General features: G+C 45.3%; 1 protein-coding gene across 1 annotated transcript in view; it reads left to right on the top strand.

Moving 5' to 3' along the window:
* Positions 1-12,506, top strand: part of LOC140453945 (dynein axonemal heavy chain 8-like) — a 1,117,430-nt gene that overhangs the window by 157,116 nt on the left and 947,808 nt on the right. Inside the window, exon 10 of the mRNA XM_072548819.1 lies at positions 1,428-1,574. Within this exon, the coding sequence (XP_072404920.1) occupies positions 1,428-1,574 (147 nt within the window). The remainder of the gene's footprint in view (positions 1-1,427; positions 1,575-12,506) is intronic.

The following is a 12,506-nucleotide window of genomic DNA, read 5'->3' on the forward strand; positions in this document are numbered from 1 at the left end:
TGATCAGGTTTATTTATTTCAATGTGCACCATCAATTTATTTACTTTGTTCTGAATGCATGCATTCAAATGCAGAGCTGCTGGTTTTGACTTTTTTTTATGCTTGTAGTGGCAAGTCTTGAATATATCTCTAGCCCAGTGAGCATGCCCAACTGTTTGACTTTGGCTAGTTTTCAATCAAAGCAACTTGTATTGGAAAGAGCTGGAAATAAGAGGAAGTTTGAGTTCAAGAAAGAAATTTTTAAAAAATTGAACTGGACAGAGAGGAAAAGATAAAGGCAAACTGGAGTAAAAATTCCAAAGAATGAAATAAAAGGAAAGCCTAGAATTGTAAAGAGAAGAACAATTCAGAAGGTACAAACTGACAGAGAAAAGCTTTGCTTACATGAACAGAAGTAGCCAGTAGATTTAGTGACAGATAAAAACCAAAAGAACTGCAGATGCTGGAAATCTAAAACAAAAAGATAAATTGCTGGAAGATCCCAGAAGGTTTGGCAGCATCTGTGGAGAGAAATCAGAGTTAACGGTTCTGGTCCAGTGACCCAAACTGACAGTCAGAACTGACAGTCAATGTTAACTTTGTTTTCTCTCCATATACTTAATGATAGGCTAGGTTATACACAAGTAATGAATATTCATTTGCTTTCATAATGAATATTCATTTAGGAATTTCTTGATCTGTATTTTCTATCATAAATGAAAATTCCCACAAAGTGAGAGGGGCCACAAGAAATTTGGACATATTATAATGTATTTTAGTAGGAAAGTCTCTCAGCTCTAAATTTTTCACTACATTGGTCCCTGCGTTGAAAGGTTTTTCACTTAAGAGGCAGAATAAGTATAGCCTATAGTCTTTGGCATTTAGAAGAACAAATGGTGATCTCATTGAAGCATACAAGGTTAGAAGGTGAAGATAGGGTAGACACTGAGAATGTTTTTGTACTGGGCACTAAAACTAATTCTGTACTACTAAATGACAGAATATGACCAGGCTTGATAGATTTTGTGGTGAAACTGGATTTTTGTCTTCAAGAAAAAGAAAATGTTAAGGTTTTGAGGGAAATGTTCAAAATCATGACTGGTTTTGATGTTGTAGAATTAACTGAATAATGGAGGGGCAGTTATCAAGGAACAGCGTTACATTAATCAGCAAAAGAACGAGCGATGATGTGATCAATCATTCTTTTCTAAAACACACTGCTGAAAAAAGTGATAGAAAAAGATTCCCAAGTAATATGCAAAAACAGGACGAACATTGAAGTGGAAAAAACTGTAAGGCTATGGTGAAAGAAGAGAATTGGTGTTACAAGGATAGCTCTCAGAGTCTGCACAATAGTCTCAATCGATACCTAATGTGCTGTATTAGTCTAAAATAATAGAAATGTGTAAATATTTGATTACCTGTCACAGTATGTTATTGGATTTCAGGAATGTAAGAAATTGTTAGTGGAATATCGCAAATACTTCCAGAACACAAAGAAATATACAACTGAGACAGCACAAGATAATCCATTTGATGTGTCAGAGATGTACATATTTGGTAAACTTGAAGTTTTCTGCAAAAGACTAGCAAAGGTAAATTGAAATTTGGAACACCTTATCATTCAGTTATAATCTAGACTTTGTCCACCTATTCTGTACAGTGACGAATGGTATTATTTAAATTAAGATCATTTTGTAACTAAATAGCATACACAGAACGCGGCACGGTGGCACAGTGGTTAGCACTGCTGCCTCACAGCGCCAGAGACCCGGGTTCCATTCCTGCCTCAGGTGACTGTCTGTGTGGAGTTTGCACATTCTCCCAGTGTCTGCGTGGGTTTCCTCCGGGTGCTCCAGTTTCCTCCCACAGTCCAAAGATGTGCAGGTCAGGTGAATTGGCCATGCTAAATTGCCCGTAGTGTTAGGTAAGAGGTAAATGTAGGGCGGCGGGGCGGTGTGGACTTGTTGGGCCGAAGGGCCTGTTTCCACACTGTAAGTAATCTAATCTAATCTAAACGCAACTGACTGAGTAAAATGTGGCAGTTTGGTAAGCGAGGGAGTTGGGTACTGTATAGGGGGAGCTTTTCTTTTTATCGGTTGTCTTGTTTTTCTGAACGACTTTCACAGATCAGTAGGGGCAGGAGCAGATCAAGGATTACATGCTGGTAGGTTATTAAGGGAGTTTAACTAAGAAGGAACTGAGAAGTAAAAGTTATCAAATAGAGGAGACTAAAATTAAGATAAAGAAAGTATCTTTAAGATTAACTAATTAGAAAAGTTAGCAAGTAAGACTAAGTAAATTTGAGTTTAAATCATGGCAGGTGGAGTCTTCTGAAAGGAATATATGACGTGTCACATGTGAGAAGTCATGGACCCTGCTGCTGTCCAGATGACCATGTGTGCACAAAGTGCTCCTAACTGCAGAAACTTGAGCTTTGTGTTACACAGTCCAAGCACCAGCTGGAGACACTGTGGTATATTTGCAAGGCTGAGAGCTAGGTAGATAGCATGTTTAGAGAGGTAGTCACATCGCAGCTCAAGGAATTGGAAGAAAGAGGGGAATGGATGACCACCAAGCAAAGCACATTAGGTGGTGAGAGTCTGAAATAAATCCAAAATTTAATGCCAGTCTTTTTGATCTTGACAGCGGTCATTAATTTTCTTAAAAACCTTTCTGGTTCACTAATGTCCTTGCAGGAAGGATATTTTCCACTCTTACTTCATCTGGCCCCTGTAATACTTTTGACCTTTATGTGTGTTCTGCAAGCCACTCAACTCACAAACAGTAAAAAATGGACAACAAAAATTGACCCGGGTTCAATTCCCGCCTCAGGCGACTGACTGTGTGGGGTTTGCACATTCTCCCCGTGTCTGCGTGGGTTTCCTCCGGGTACTCCGGTTTCCTCCCAAAGTCCAAAGATGTGCAGGTCAGGTGAATTGGCCATGCTAAATTGCCCGGAGTGTTAGGCGAAGGGGTAAATGTAGGGGAATGGGTGTGGGTGGGTTGCACTTCGGCGGGTTGGTGTGGATTTTTGGGCCGAAGGGTCTGCTTCCAGACTGTAAGTAATCTAATCTAAAACTTCTGGCCAGTAAACCCAATGTCCAATGAAAGAATAAATGAAACAATATTGTTTTAATGAATAACCATCCCCTGAGAGAAAAAGAGAAATGTCCTCTTCTATCTCTTTAGTGAGCCATCCCTTCATTTGAAACTTCCCATACCCATTCAGTATTTCCCCACAAGAAGAAGCATCTACCCTATTAACTCCTCCTCAGAACTTTATATGCCTCAATAAGATCATCTGTCATCCATCTTAATTCCAAAGAGTGGACCCAACCCTTTCTTCATAAGACAAGCTCTTTGCCTCAGGTTTTAGCCTGCTCCAAACTTCTTCCAGTGAAAGTATATAAATATTTAAATAAATATGAAAAAAGAAGACTACTCAACTGGTCTTCCAGATGAAGCTTTCTGGTCTTCAATCACACTCTACTTTTGAACTGAGAATCTGAAAATCGTTCAAAGCCAATTCCACAGCATCTTATGCAGTTACCTCGAACACAGGAAAGAATAAGCTTCTCTATTCTGAAGCACTGGATTACCAACTTCAATTTTTTTAAAAGATTGTATTATTTGAGATTTACTTGCCGAACTTGCAAACACTTTGAAAAGAACAGGACTGGATGGGATAATCTTCGGAGGGTTGGTGTGAACTTGTTGGGCCAAAATGGCCTGTTTCCACACCATAGGGATTCTATGATTCGATGATATAAGTATGTTAAGTCTGAGTAGGAGGGGAATGCACTATCTTTCTTTAGTTGCATTAGTCTGTGTGTTACAATATAAATGTAATTGTTTTACGCAGTTACTCATATGGCCAAAAGATGCATCACCTAGGCTTCTTCAAGAAACAGAAAATTATTTATTGATTATGAACTTAACTTATTCAATATTGAGGTAAAATTGCTTAACACATTTATTTCTTGGTATAAAAATGTAAACACTTACCATTCTAACTAATACAAAACAGACATATATGTGAACAGACAATATAGTAAATAAGCTGTCCGAACTGAAGGAATGGGTAGCAATTTCAAAAGCTTTCAAAAATAATAATATTGCATGACTGGACAGAACATGATCTAGATAGTTGAAATACAGAATCAATTTGATTAGTGAGGAAGACATATAGATCAGGTGATTTCCTCTCAACCAGTTGAAAGAGAGAAAACAACTTAGACGTAGAGAGTGCCTTCAATATACAGGCACACGCACATATATGTGAAAATAAGATCAAAGAACATAAGTAAACCACTCAGCCGTTCAAGCCTGCACTGGCATTCAATAAGATCATGACTGATCTGATTTTAACCTCAGGTGTACATTCCTGCATATCTATGATAATCTTTCATCCCCTTGGTAATCAAGACTAAATTACAAAAAACTAACTTATTTTGAGCATTTGTGGCCTTGTTTACAGGGAGCAGAGTCAGAGGGAGGAACACACAGGCGGTGAATATTACAGGGTAAAAATAAGGACTGCAGATGCTGGAAACCAGAGCCTAGATTAGAGTACTGCTGGAAAAGCACAGCAGGTCAGGCAGCATCTGAGGAGCAGGAAAATTGATGTTTCGGGCAAAAGCCCTTCATCAGGAATCGAGGTGGGGTGCCTGCAGAGGGGAGAGATAAATGAGAGGAGGGTGGGGGTGGGGAGAAAGTAGCATAGAGTACAATAGGTGAATGGGGGTGGGGATGGAGGTGATAGGTCAGAGACGAGGGTGGGGGAAGGTAGCAGAGAGTACAATGGGTGAATGGGGGTGGGGATGAAGGTGATAGATTAGAGAGGAGGGTGGAATGGAAGATAGTCAGGTGGGACAAGTCATGGGGACGGTGCTGAGCTGGAAGGTTGGAAATGGGGTGAGGTGGGGCAAGGGGAAATGAGGAAACTGGTGAAGTCCACATTGATGCCCTGGAGTTGAAGTGTTCCGAGGTGGAAGATGAGGCATTCTTCCTCCAGGCGTCTGGTGGTGAGGGAGTGACGGTGGAGGAGGCCCAGGACCTGCATGTCCTCAGCAGAATGGGAGGGGGAGTTGAAATGTTGGGCCACAGGGCAGGGGGGTTGATTGGTGCGGGTGTCCCAGAGATGTTCCCTAAAGCGCTCTGCTAGGAGGCGTCCAGTCTCCCCAGTGTAGAGGAGACCTCATCGGGAGCAACGGATACAATAAATGATATTGGTGGATGTGCAGGTAAAACGTTGATGGATGTGGAAGGCTTCGTTGGGGCCTTGGATAGAGGTGAGGGAGGAGGTGTGGGCGTAGGTTTTGCACTTCCTACAGTGGCAGGGGAAGGTGCCAGGAAGGGAGGGTGGGTTGTTGGGGGGCATGGACCTGACCAGGTAGTCACGGAGGGAACGGTCGTTGCAGAAAGTGGAAAGTAGTGGGGAGGAAAATATATCCCTGGTGACGGCGTCCGTTTGAGGTGGCAGAAATGTCATCGGATGATGTGGTTTATGCGATGGTTGGTAGGGTGAAAGGTGAGCACCGGTGGGGAGTTCTGTCCTTGTTATGGTTGGAGGGGTGGGGTCTGAGGGCGGAGGTGCAGGATGTGGACGAGATGTATTGGAGGGCATCTTTAACCACGTGGGAAGGGAAATTGCGGTGTCTAAAGAAGGAGGCCATCTGATATGTTCTGTAGTGGAACTGGTCCTCCTGGGAGCAGATATGGCGGAGGCGGAGGAATTGGGAATACGGGATGGCATTTTTGCAGGAAGTAGGGTGGGAAGAGGTGTAATCCAGGTAACTGTGGGAGTCGGTGGGTTTGTAAAAAATATCAGTGTCGGGTCAGTCGTCATTAATGGAGTTTGAGAGGTCCAGGAAAGGGAGGGAGGTGTCAGAGATGGTCCAGGTGAATTTAAGGTCGGGGTGGAATGTGTTGGTGAAGTTGATGAATTGCATTGGCGCACGAGGTGGCGCCAATGCAGTCATCAATATAACGGAGGAAGAGGTGGGGAGTGGTGCTGGTGTAACTACAGAAGGTGGACTGTTCTACGTAGCCACCAAAGAAAGAGGCATAGCTGGAGCCCATACGGGTGCCCATGGCTACCCCTTTGGTCTGGAGAAAGTGGGAGGATTCAAAGGAGAAATTGTTAAGGGTGAGGACCAGTTCAGCCAAACGAATGAGAGTGTAAGTGGAAGGGTACTGTTGGGGACATCGGGAGAGGAAGAAATGGAGGGATTGGAGGCTCTGGTCATGGCGGATGAAGGTGTAGAGGGATTGGGTATCCATGGTGAAGATGAGGGCGTTGGGGGCCGGGCAAACGGAAGTCTTGGAGGAGGTGGAGGGCGTGGGTGGTGTCTCGAATGTATGTGGGGAGTTCCTGGACTAGGGGGGATAGGACAGTGTCGAGGTAGGTAGAGATGAGTTCAGTGGGGCAGGAGCATGCTGAGACAATGAGTCGGTCGGGGTGGTCAGGCTTATGGATCTTGGGAAGGAGGTAGAATCGGGCGGTGCGGGGTTCCCAGACTATGAGGTTGGAAGCTGTGAGTGGGAGATCACCTGAGGTGATGAGGTTCTGTATGGTCTGGGAGATGATGGTTTGGTGATGGGGGGGCGGTGGGGACATGGTCAAGGGGGCGACAGGAGGAGGTGTCTTCGAGTTGGCGTCTGGCTTCAGCGGTGAGTATTGCAACTAACTTACCTTAGGGATTCACAGCCTTGTTTCCAGAGAGCAGACTCAGATGGAGGTGCACACAGAGCAGTGATTATAAAAACTAATTTACCTGGGAGGTTTCCAGCCTTGTTTCCAGGGAGCAGACTCAGATGCGCAGAGTGTGATGCTGAAAGAGCACAGCTAGTCAGGCTGCATCTGAGGAGCAGGAGAATCGACGTTTTGAGCAGAAAGTATTCATCAGGAATGAGTGGGTAGGCCAAGGGGGCTGAGAGATAAATGGGAAAGGGGGGGTGGGGTGCTGGGTGGAAGGTAGCTGGGAATGTGATAGGTAGATGAAGGTGGGGGTAAAGATGATAGGTTGGAGAGGAGGGTGGAGAGGATAGTTGGGAAGGAAGATGGATAGGTAGTTCAAGAGTCCATCCAGTGACACAATCATTCATTTGGCGAACTAGTCCTCACCTTCAACAATTTCTCCTTCGAGTACTCTGACTTTCTCCAGAGCAAAGGGGTAGCCATGGACACCTTCATGGCTCCCAGCTATGTCTGCCTCTTCATCGAGTATGTATAACAGTCCACCTTCCACAGCTAAACCAGCACCATTCCCCACCTTTTCCTCCATTACATAGAACATTGAACAATACAGCGCAGAACAGGCCCTTCGGGCCTCGATGTTGCACCGACCTACATTATTCTCAGCTCGTCCCCCTGAACTATCCCAAAATCATCCATGTGCTAAATACAACCATCAATGACTGTATTGGTACTACCTCGTGCTCCCACAAGGAGGTTGAACAATTCATCAACTTCATGAACACCTCCCATCCCGACCTCAAGTTCACCTGGACAATTGCGGATATATCCCTCCCCTTCCTGGACCTCTCCATCTCCATTTCCAGCGACTGACTTAACACCGACATCTACTTCAAACCCACCAAACTCCCACAGGTTCCTGGACTATACCTCCTACCATCCTGTCTCCTGTTAGAATGCTATCCCTTATTCCCAATTCTTCCGCCTCTGCCGTATCTGCTCCCAGTAGGACCAATTCCTCCATAAAACATCCCAGATGGCCTCGTTCTTCAAAGACCATGATTTCCCCTCCCACATATTTGCCGTTGCCTTCTAGCGCATCTCCTCCACTTCCTGCACTTCCACCTTTGAACCCTATCCCTCCAGTCGCAACAAGGACAGAATCACCCCCCCCACCGGTCCTCACCTTCCACCCCAACAACCTCTGGATACAATGCATCATCCTCCACTGTTTCCGCCACCTACAAACAGACCCCACCAGCAGGGACATATTCCCCTCTCCACCCCTATCTGTGTTCCGGAGAGACCATTCCCTCCTCAACTCCCTTGTTCGGACCACGCCCGCCCCACCAACCAACCCTCCACTCCCACCGCAAGAAATGCAAAACCTGCACCCACACCTCCCATCTCACCTTTGTCCAAGGCCCCAAAAGATCCTTCCATGCCGGACAGAGATTTACCTGTATTTCCACAAAAGTCAACTACTGTATCCATTGCTTTTGATGTGGTCTCCTCTACATAGTGGAGACAGGACGCCAACCTGTGGAACATTTCAGAGAACATCTCTGGGACACATGCACTAAGGAATGCCACCGTCCTGTGGCTGAACACTTTTATGAACATAGAACATTTACAGCGCAGTACAGGCCCTTCGGCCCTCGATGTTGCGCCGACCAGTCATACCAATCTGAAGCCCATCTAACCTACACTATTCCATATACGTCCAGATGCTTGTCCAATGACAACTTAAATGCACTTAAATTTGGCGAAACTACTACTGTTGCAGGCAAAGCATTCCATACCCTTACTACTCTCTGAGTAAAGTAACTATCTCTGACACCTGTCCTTTATCTATCACCTCTCAATTTAAAGCTATGACCCCTTGTGCTCGCCGTCCCCATACTTGGAAAAAGGCTCTCCCTGTCCATCCTATCTAACCCTCTGATTATCTTATATGTCTCTATTAAGTCACCTCTCAACCTTCTTCTCTCCAACGAAAACAGCCTCAAGTCCCTCAGCCTTTCCTTGTAAGATCTTCCTTCCATACCAGGCAACATCCTAGTAAATCTCCTCTTCACCCTTTCCAAAGCTTCCACATCCTTCTTATAATGTGGTGACCAGAAATGTACACAATACTCCAAGTACGGCCACACCAGAGTTTTGTTTTGTACAGCTGTAGCATAACCTCATGGTTCCGGAACTCGATCCCTCTATGAATAAAAGCTAAAACACTGTATGCCTTCTTAACAATCCTGTCAACCTGGGTGGCAGCTTTCAAGGATCTGTGTACACGGACACCGAGATCTCTCTGGTCATCTACACTACCAAGAATCTTACCATTAGCCCAGTACTTTGCATTCTGGTTACTCTGCCCAAAGTGAATCACCTCACACTTGTCCGCATTAAACTCCATTTGCCACCTCTCAGCCCAGTTCTGCAGCTTATCTATGTCCCTCTGTAACCTACAACATCCTTCGTCACTATCCACAACTCCACCGACTTTATTGCCGTATGTAAATTTACTAACCCGACCTTCTACGCACTCCTCCAGGTCGTTTATAAAAATGACGAACAGCAGTGGACCCAACACCGACCCTTGCGGTACACGACTAGCAACTGGACTCCAGGATGAACGTTTCCCATCAACCACCACCCTCTGTCTTCTTTCAGCAAGCCAATTACTGATCCAAACTGCTATATATCCCACAATCCCATTCCTCCACATTTTGTACAATAGCCTACTGAAATCCATATACACCACATCAACTGGTTTACTCTCATCTACCTGTTTGGTCACCTTCTCAAAGAACTCAATAAGGTTTGTGAGGCATGATCTACCCTTCATAAAACCATGCTGACTATCCCTAATCAAATTATTCTTTTCTAGATTATTATAAATCCTATCTCTTATAACCTTTTCCAACACCTTACCAACAACTGAAGTAAGGCTCACTGGTCTATAATTACAAGGGTTGTCTCTACTCCCCTTCTTGAACACGGGAACCACATTTGCTATCCTCCAGTCTTCTGGCACTATTCCTGGAGACAATGACGATTTAAAGATCAATGTCAAAGGCTTGGCAATCTCCTCCCTGGCTTCCCAGAGGATCCTAGGATAAATCGCATCCGGCCCAGGGGACTTATCTATTTTCACACTCTGCAGGATTTCTAATACCACTTCCTTGTGAACCTCAATCCCACCTAGTCTAGTAGCCTATATCTCAGTATTCTCCTCGACAACATTGTCGTTTTCTAGAGTGAATACTGTTGAAAAATATTCATTAAGTGCTTCCCTTATCTCCTCTGACTCCACACAACTTCCCACTCGTATCCTTGATTGGCCCTAATCTTACTGTCGTCATTCTTTTATTCCTTAAATACCTGTAGAAAGTCTTAGGGTTTACCCTGATCCTATCCGCCAACAACTTCTCATGTCTCCTCCTGGCTCTCCTCAGCTCTCTCTTTATGTCTTTCCTGGCTACCTTGTAACCTTCAAGTGCCCTAACTGAGCCTTCACATCTCATCCTAACATAAGCCTTCTTCTTCCTCTTGACCAGAGATTCCACATACTTCGTAAACCACGGCTCCCGTGCTCTACAGCTTCCTCCTTGCCTGACAGGTACATACTTATCTAGGACACTCAGGAGTGTTTCCTTGAATAAGCTCCACATTTCTAATGTGCCCATCCTCTGCAGTTTCCTTCCCCATCCTATGCTTCCTAAATCTTGCCTAATCGCATCGTAATTGCCTTTCCCCCAGCTGTAACTCTTGTCTCGTGGTATACTCCTATCCCTTTCTATCACTAAAGTAAACATAACAGAATTGTGATTGCTATCACCAAAGTGCTCACCTACTTCCAAGTCTAATACCTGGCCGGGCTCATCACCCAGTATCAAATCTAATGTGGCTTCACCCCTTGTTGGCTTTTCTACATACTGTCAGGAAGCCCTCCTGCACACACTGTACAAAAATTGACCCATCTATAGTACTCGTATTATAGTGTTCCCAGACTTCAACTTTGGAAAGTTGAGTCCCCCATGACAATAACCCTGTTTCTCTCACTCCTATTGAGAATCATCTTTGCTACCCTTTCCTCTACATCTCTAGAACTTCAGAGGCCTATAGAAAACTCCCAACAGGGTGATCTCTCCTTTCGTATTTCTAACCGCAGCCCATACTACCTCAATTGATGAGTCCCCAAACATCCTTTCTGCAACTACATTACTGTCTTTGACCAACAATGCCACACCTCCCCCTCTTTTACCATCTTCTCTGTTCTTACTGAAACATCTAAATCCTGGAACCTGCAACAACCATTCCTGTCCCTGCTCCATCCATGTCTCCGAAATTGCCACAACATCGAAGTCCCCGGTACCAACCCATGCTGCAAGTTCATCCACCTTATTCCGGATGCTCCTGGCGTTGACGTAGACACACTTCAAACCAACTTCTTGCTTGCTGGTGCCATCTTGCATCCCTGAAACTTGATTTCGGACCTCCCTACTCTCAACCTTTTCTATACTCAAATTACAATTTTGGTTCCCATCCCCCTGCTGGATTAGTTTAAACCCACCCCAACAGCCTTAGCGAATTTCCCCCCAAGGATATTGGTACCCCTCTGGTTCAGATGAAGACCATCCTGCTTGTAGAGGTCCCAGTTACCCCAGAAAGAGCCCCAATTATCCAAGAATCCAAAACCCTCCCTCCTGCACCATCCCTGTAGCCACGTTTTCAACTCCTCTCTCTCCCTATTCCCTGCCTCACGAGCACGTGGCACGGGCAACCAACCAGAGACAACAACTCTGTTCATCCTAGCTCTCAGCTTCCATCCTAGCTCCCTGAATTTCTGCCTTAAATTCCTATCACTCTTCTTACCTATGTCGTTGGTGCCTATGTGGACCATGACTTGGGGCTGCTCCTCCTCCCCCTTAAGGATCCCAAAAACATGATCAGAGACATCATGAACCCTGGCACCTGCGAGGCAACACACCACCCGTGAGTCTCTCTCGTCCCCACAGAACCTTCTATCTGTGCCTCTAACTATGGAGTCCCCAATCACTACTGCTCTGCTCCTCTTCCTCCTTCCCTTTTGAGTAGCAGAGACAGACTCTGTGCCAGAGCCCTGTACCCCACTGCTTTCCCCTGGTAAGTCGTTCCCCCCCCAACAGTATCCAAAATGGTGTACTTATTGTTGAGGGGGATGGCCACAGGGGATCCCTGCACTGCCTGCCGTTGCTCTTTCCATCCCCTGACTGTAACCCATCTGCCTTTTTCTTGTACCTGAGGAGTGACTACCTCCCTGTAACTCCTTTCAATAACCCCCCTCTGCCTCCGGAATGATCCAAAGTTCATCCAGCTCTAGCTCCAGTTCCCCAGCGCGGATTTCGAGGAGCTGGAGTTGGCTGCATTTCCCGTTTATGTAGTCAGTAGGGACACTAGTGGTGACTCTTACCTCCCACCTTCTACAGGAGGAACATTCAGCTGCCCTCACCTCCATTCCCACGATTCTAAATTCCCAAAGAGACTGTTGAAAAAATAAGAAATAAAAAATAAACTTGTTACCTTACCAATCTGACGCACGGAACCTTTTTTGGTTAGAGGAGGAGGATGGGTGGGAGACACTACCCAAGTAGTGTTTCGGGTAACGGAACCACTTTTCAACTGGAGGTTGGCTAACGTGGTGCCACTATTTAAGAAAGGTGGTAAGGACAAGCCAGGGAACTATCGACCAGTGAGCCTGACGCCAGTAGTGGGCAAGTTGTTGCAGGGAATCCTAAGGGAGAGGGTGTACATGTATTTGGAAAGGTAAGGACTGATTAGAGATAGT

Source organism: Chiloscyllium punctatum, chromosome 3 (genome assembly GCF_047496795.1).
Source record: "Chiloscyllium punctatum isolate Juve2018m chromosome 3, sChiPun1.3, whole genome shotgun sequence".
Taxonomy (NCBI): Eukaryota; Metazoa; Chordata; class Chondrichthyes; order Orectolobiformes; family Hemiscylliidae; genus Chiloscyllium; species Chiloscyllium punctatum.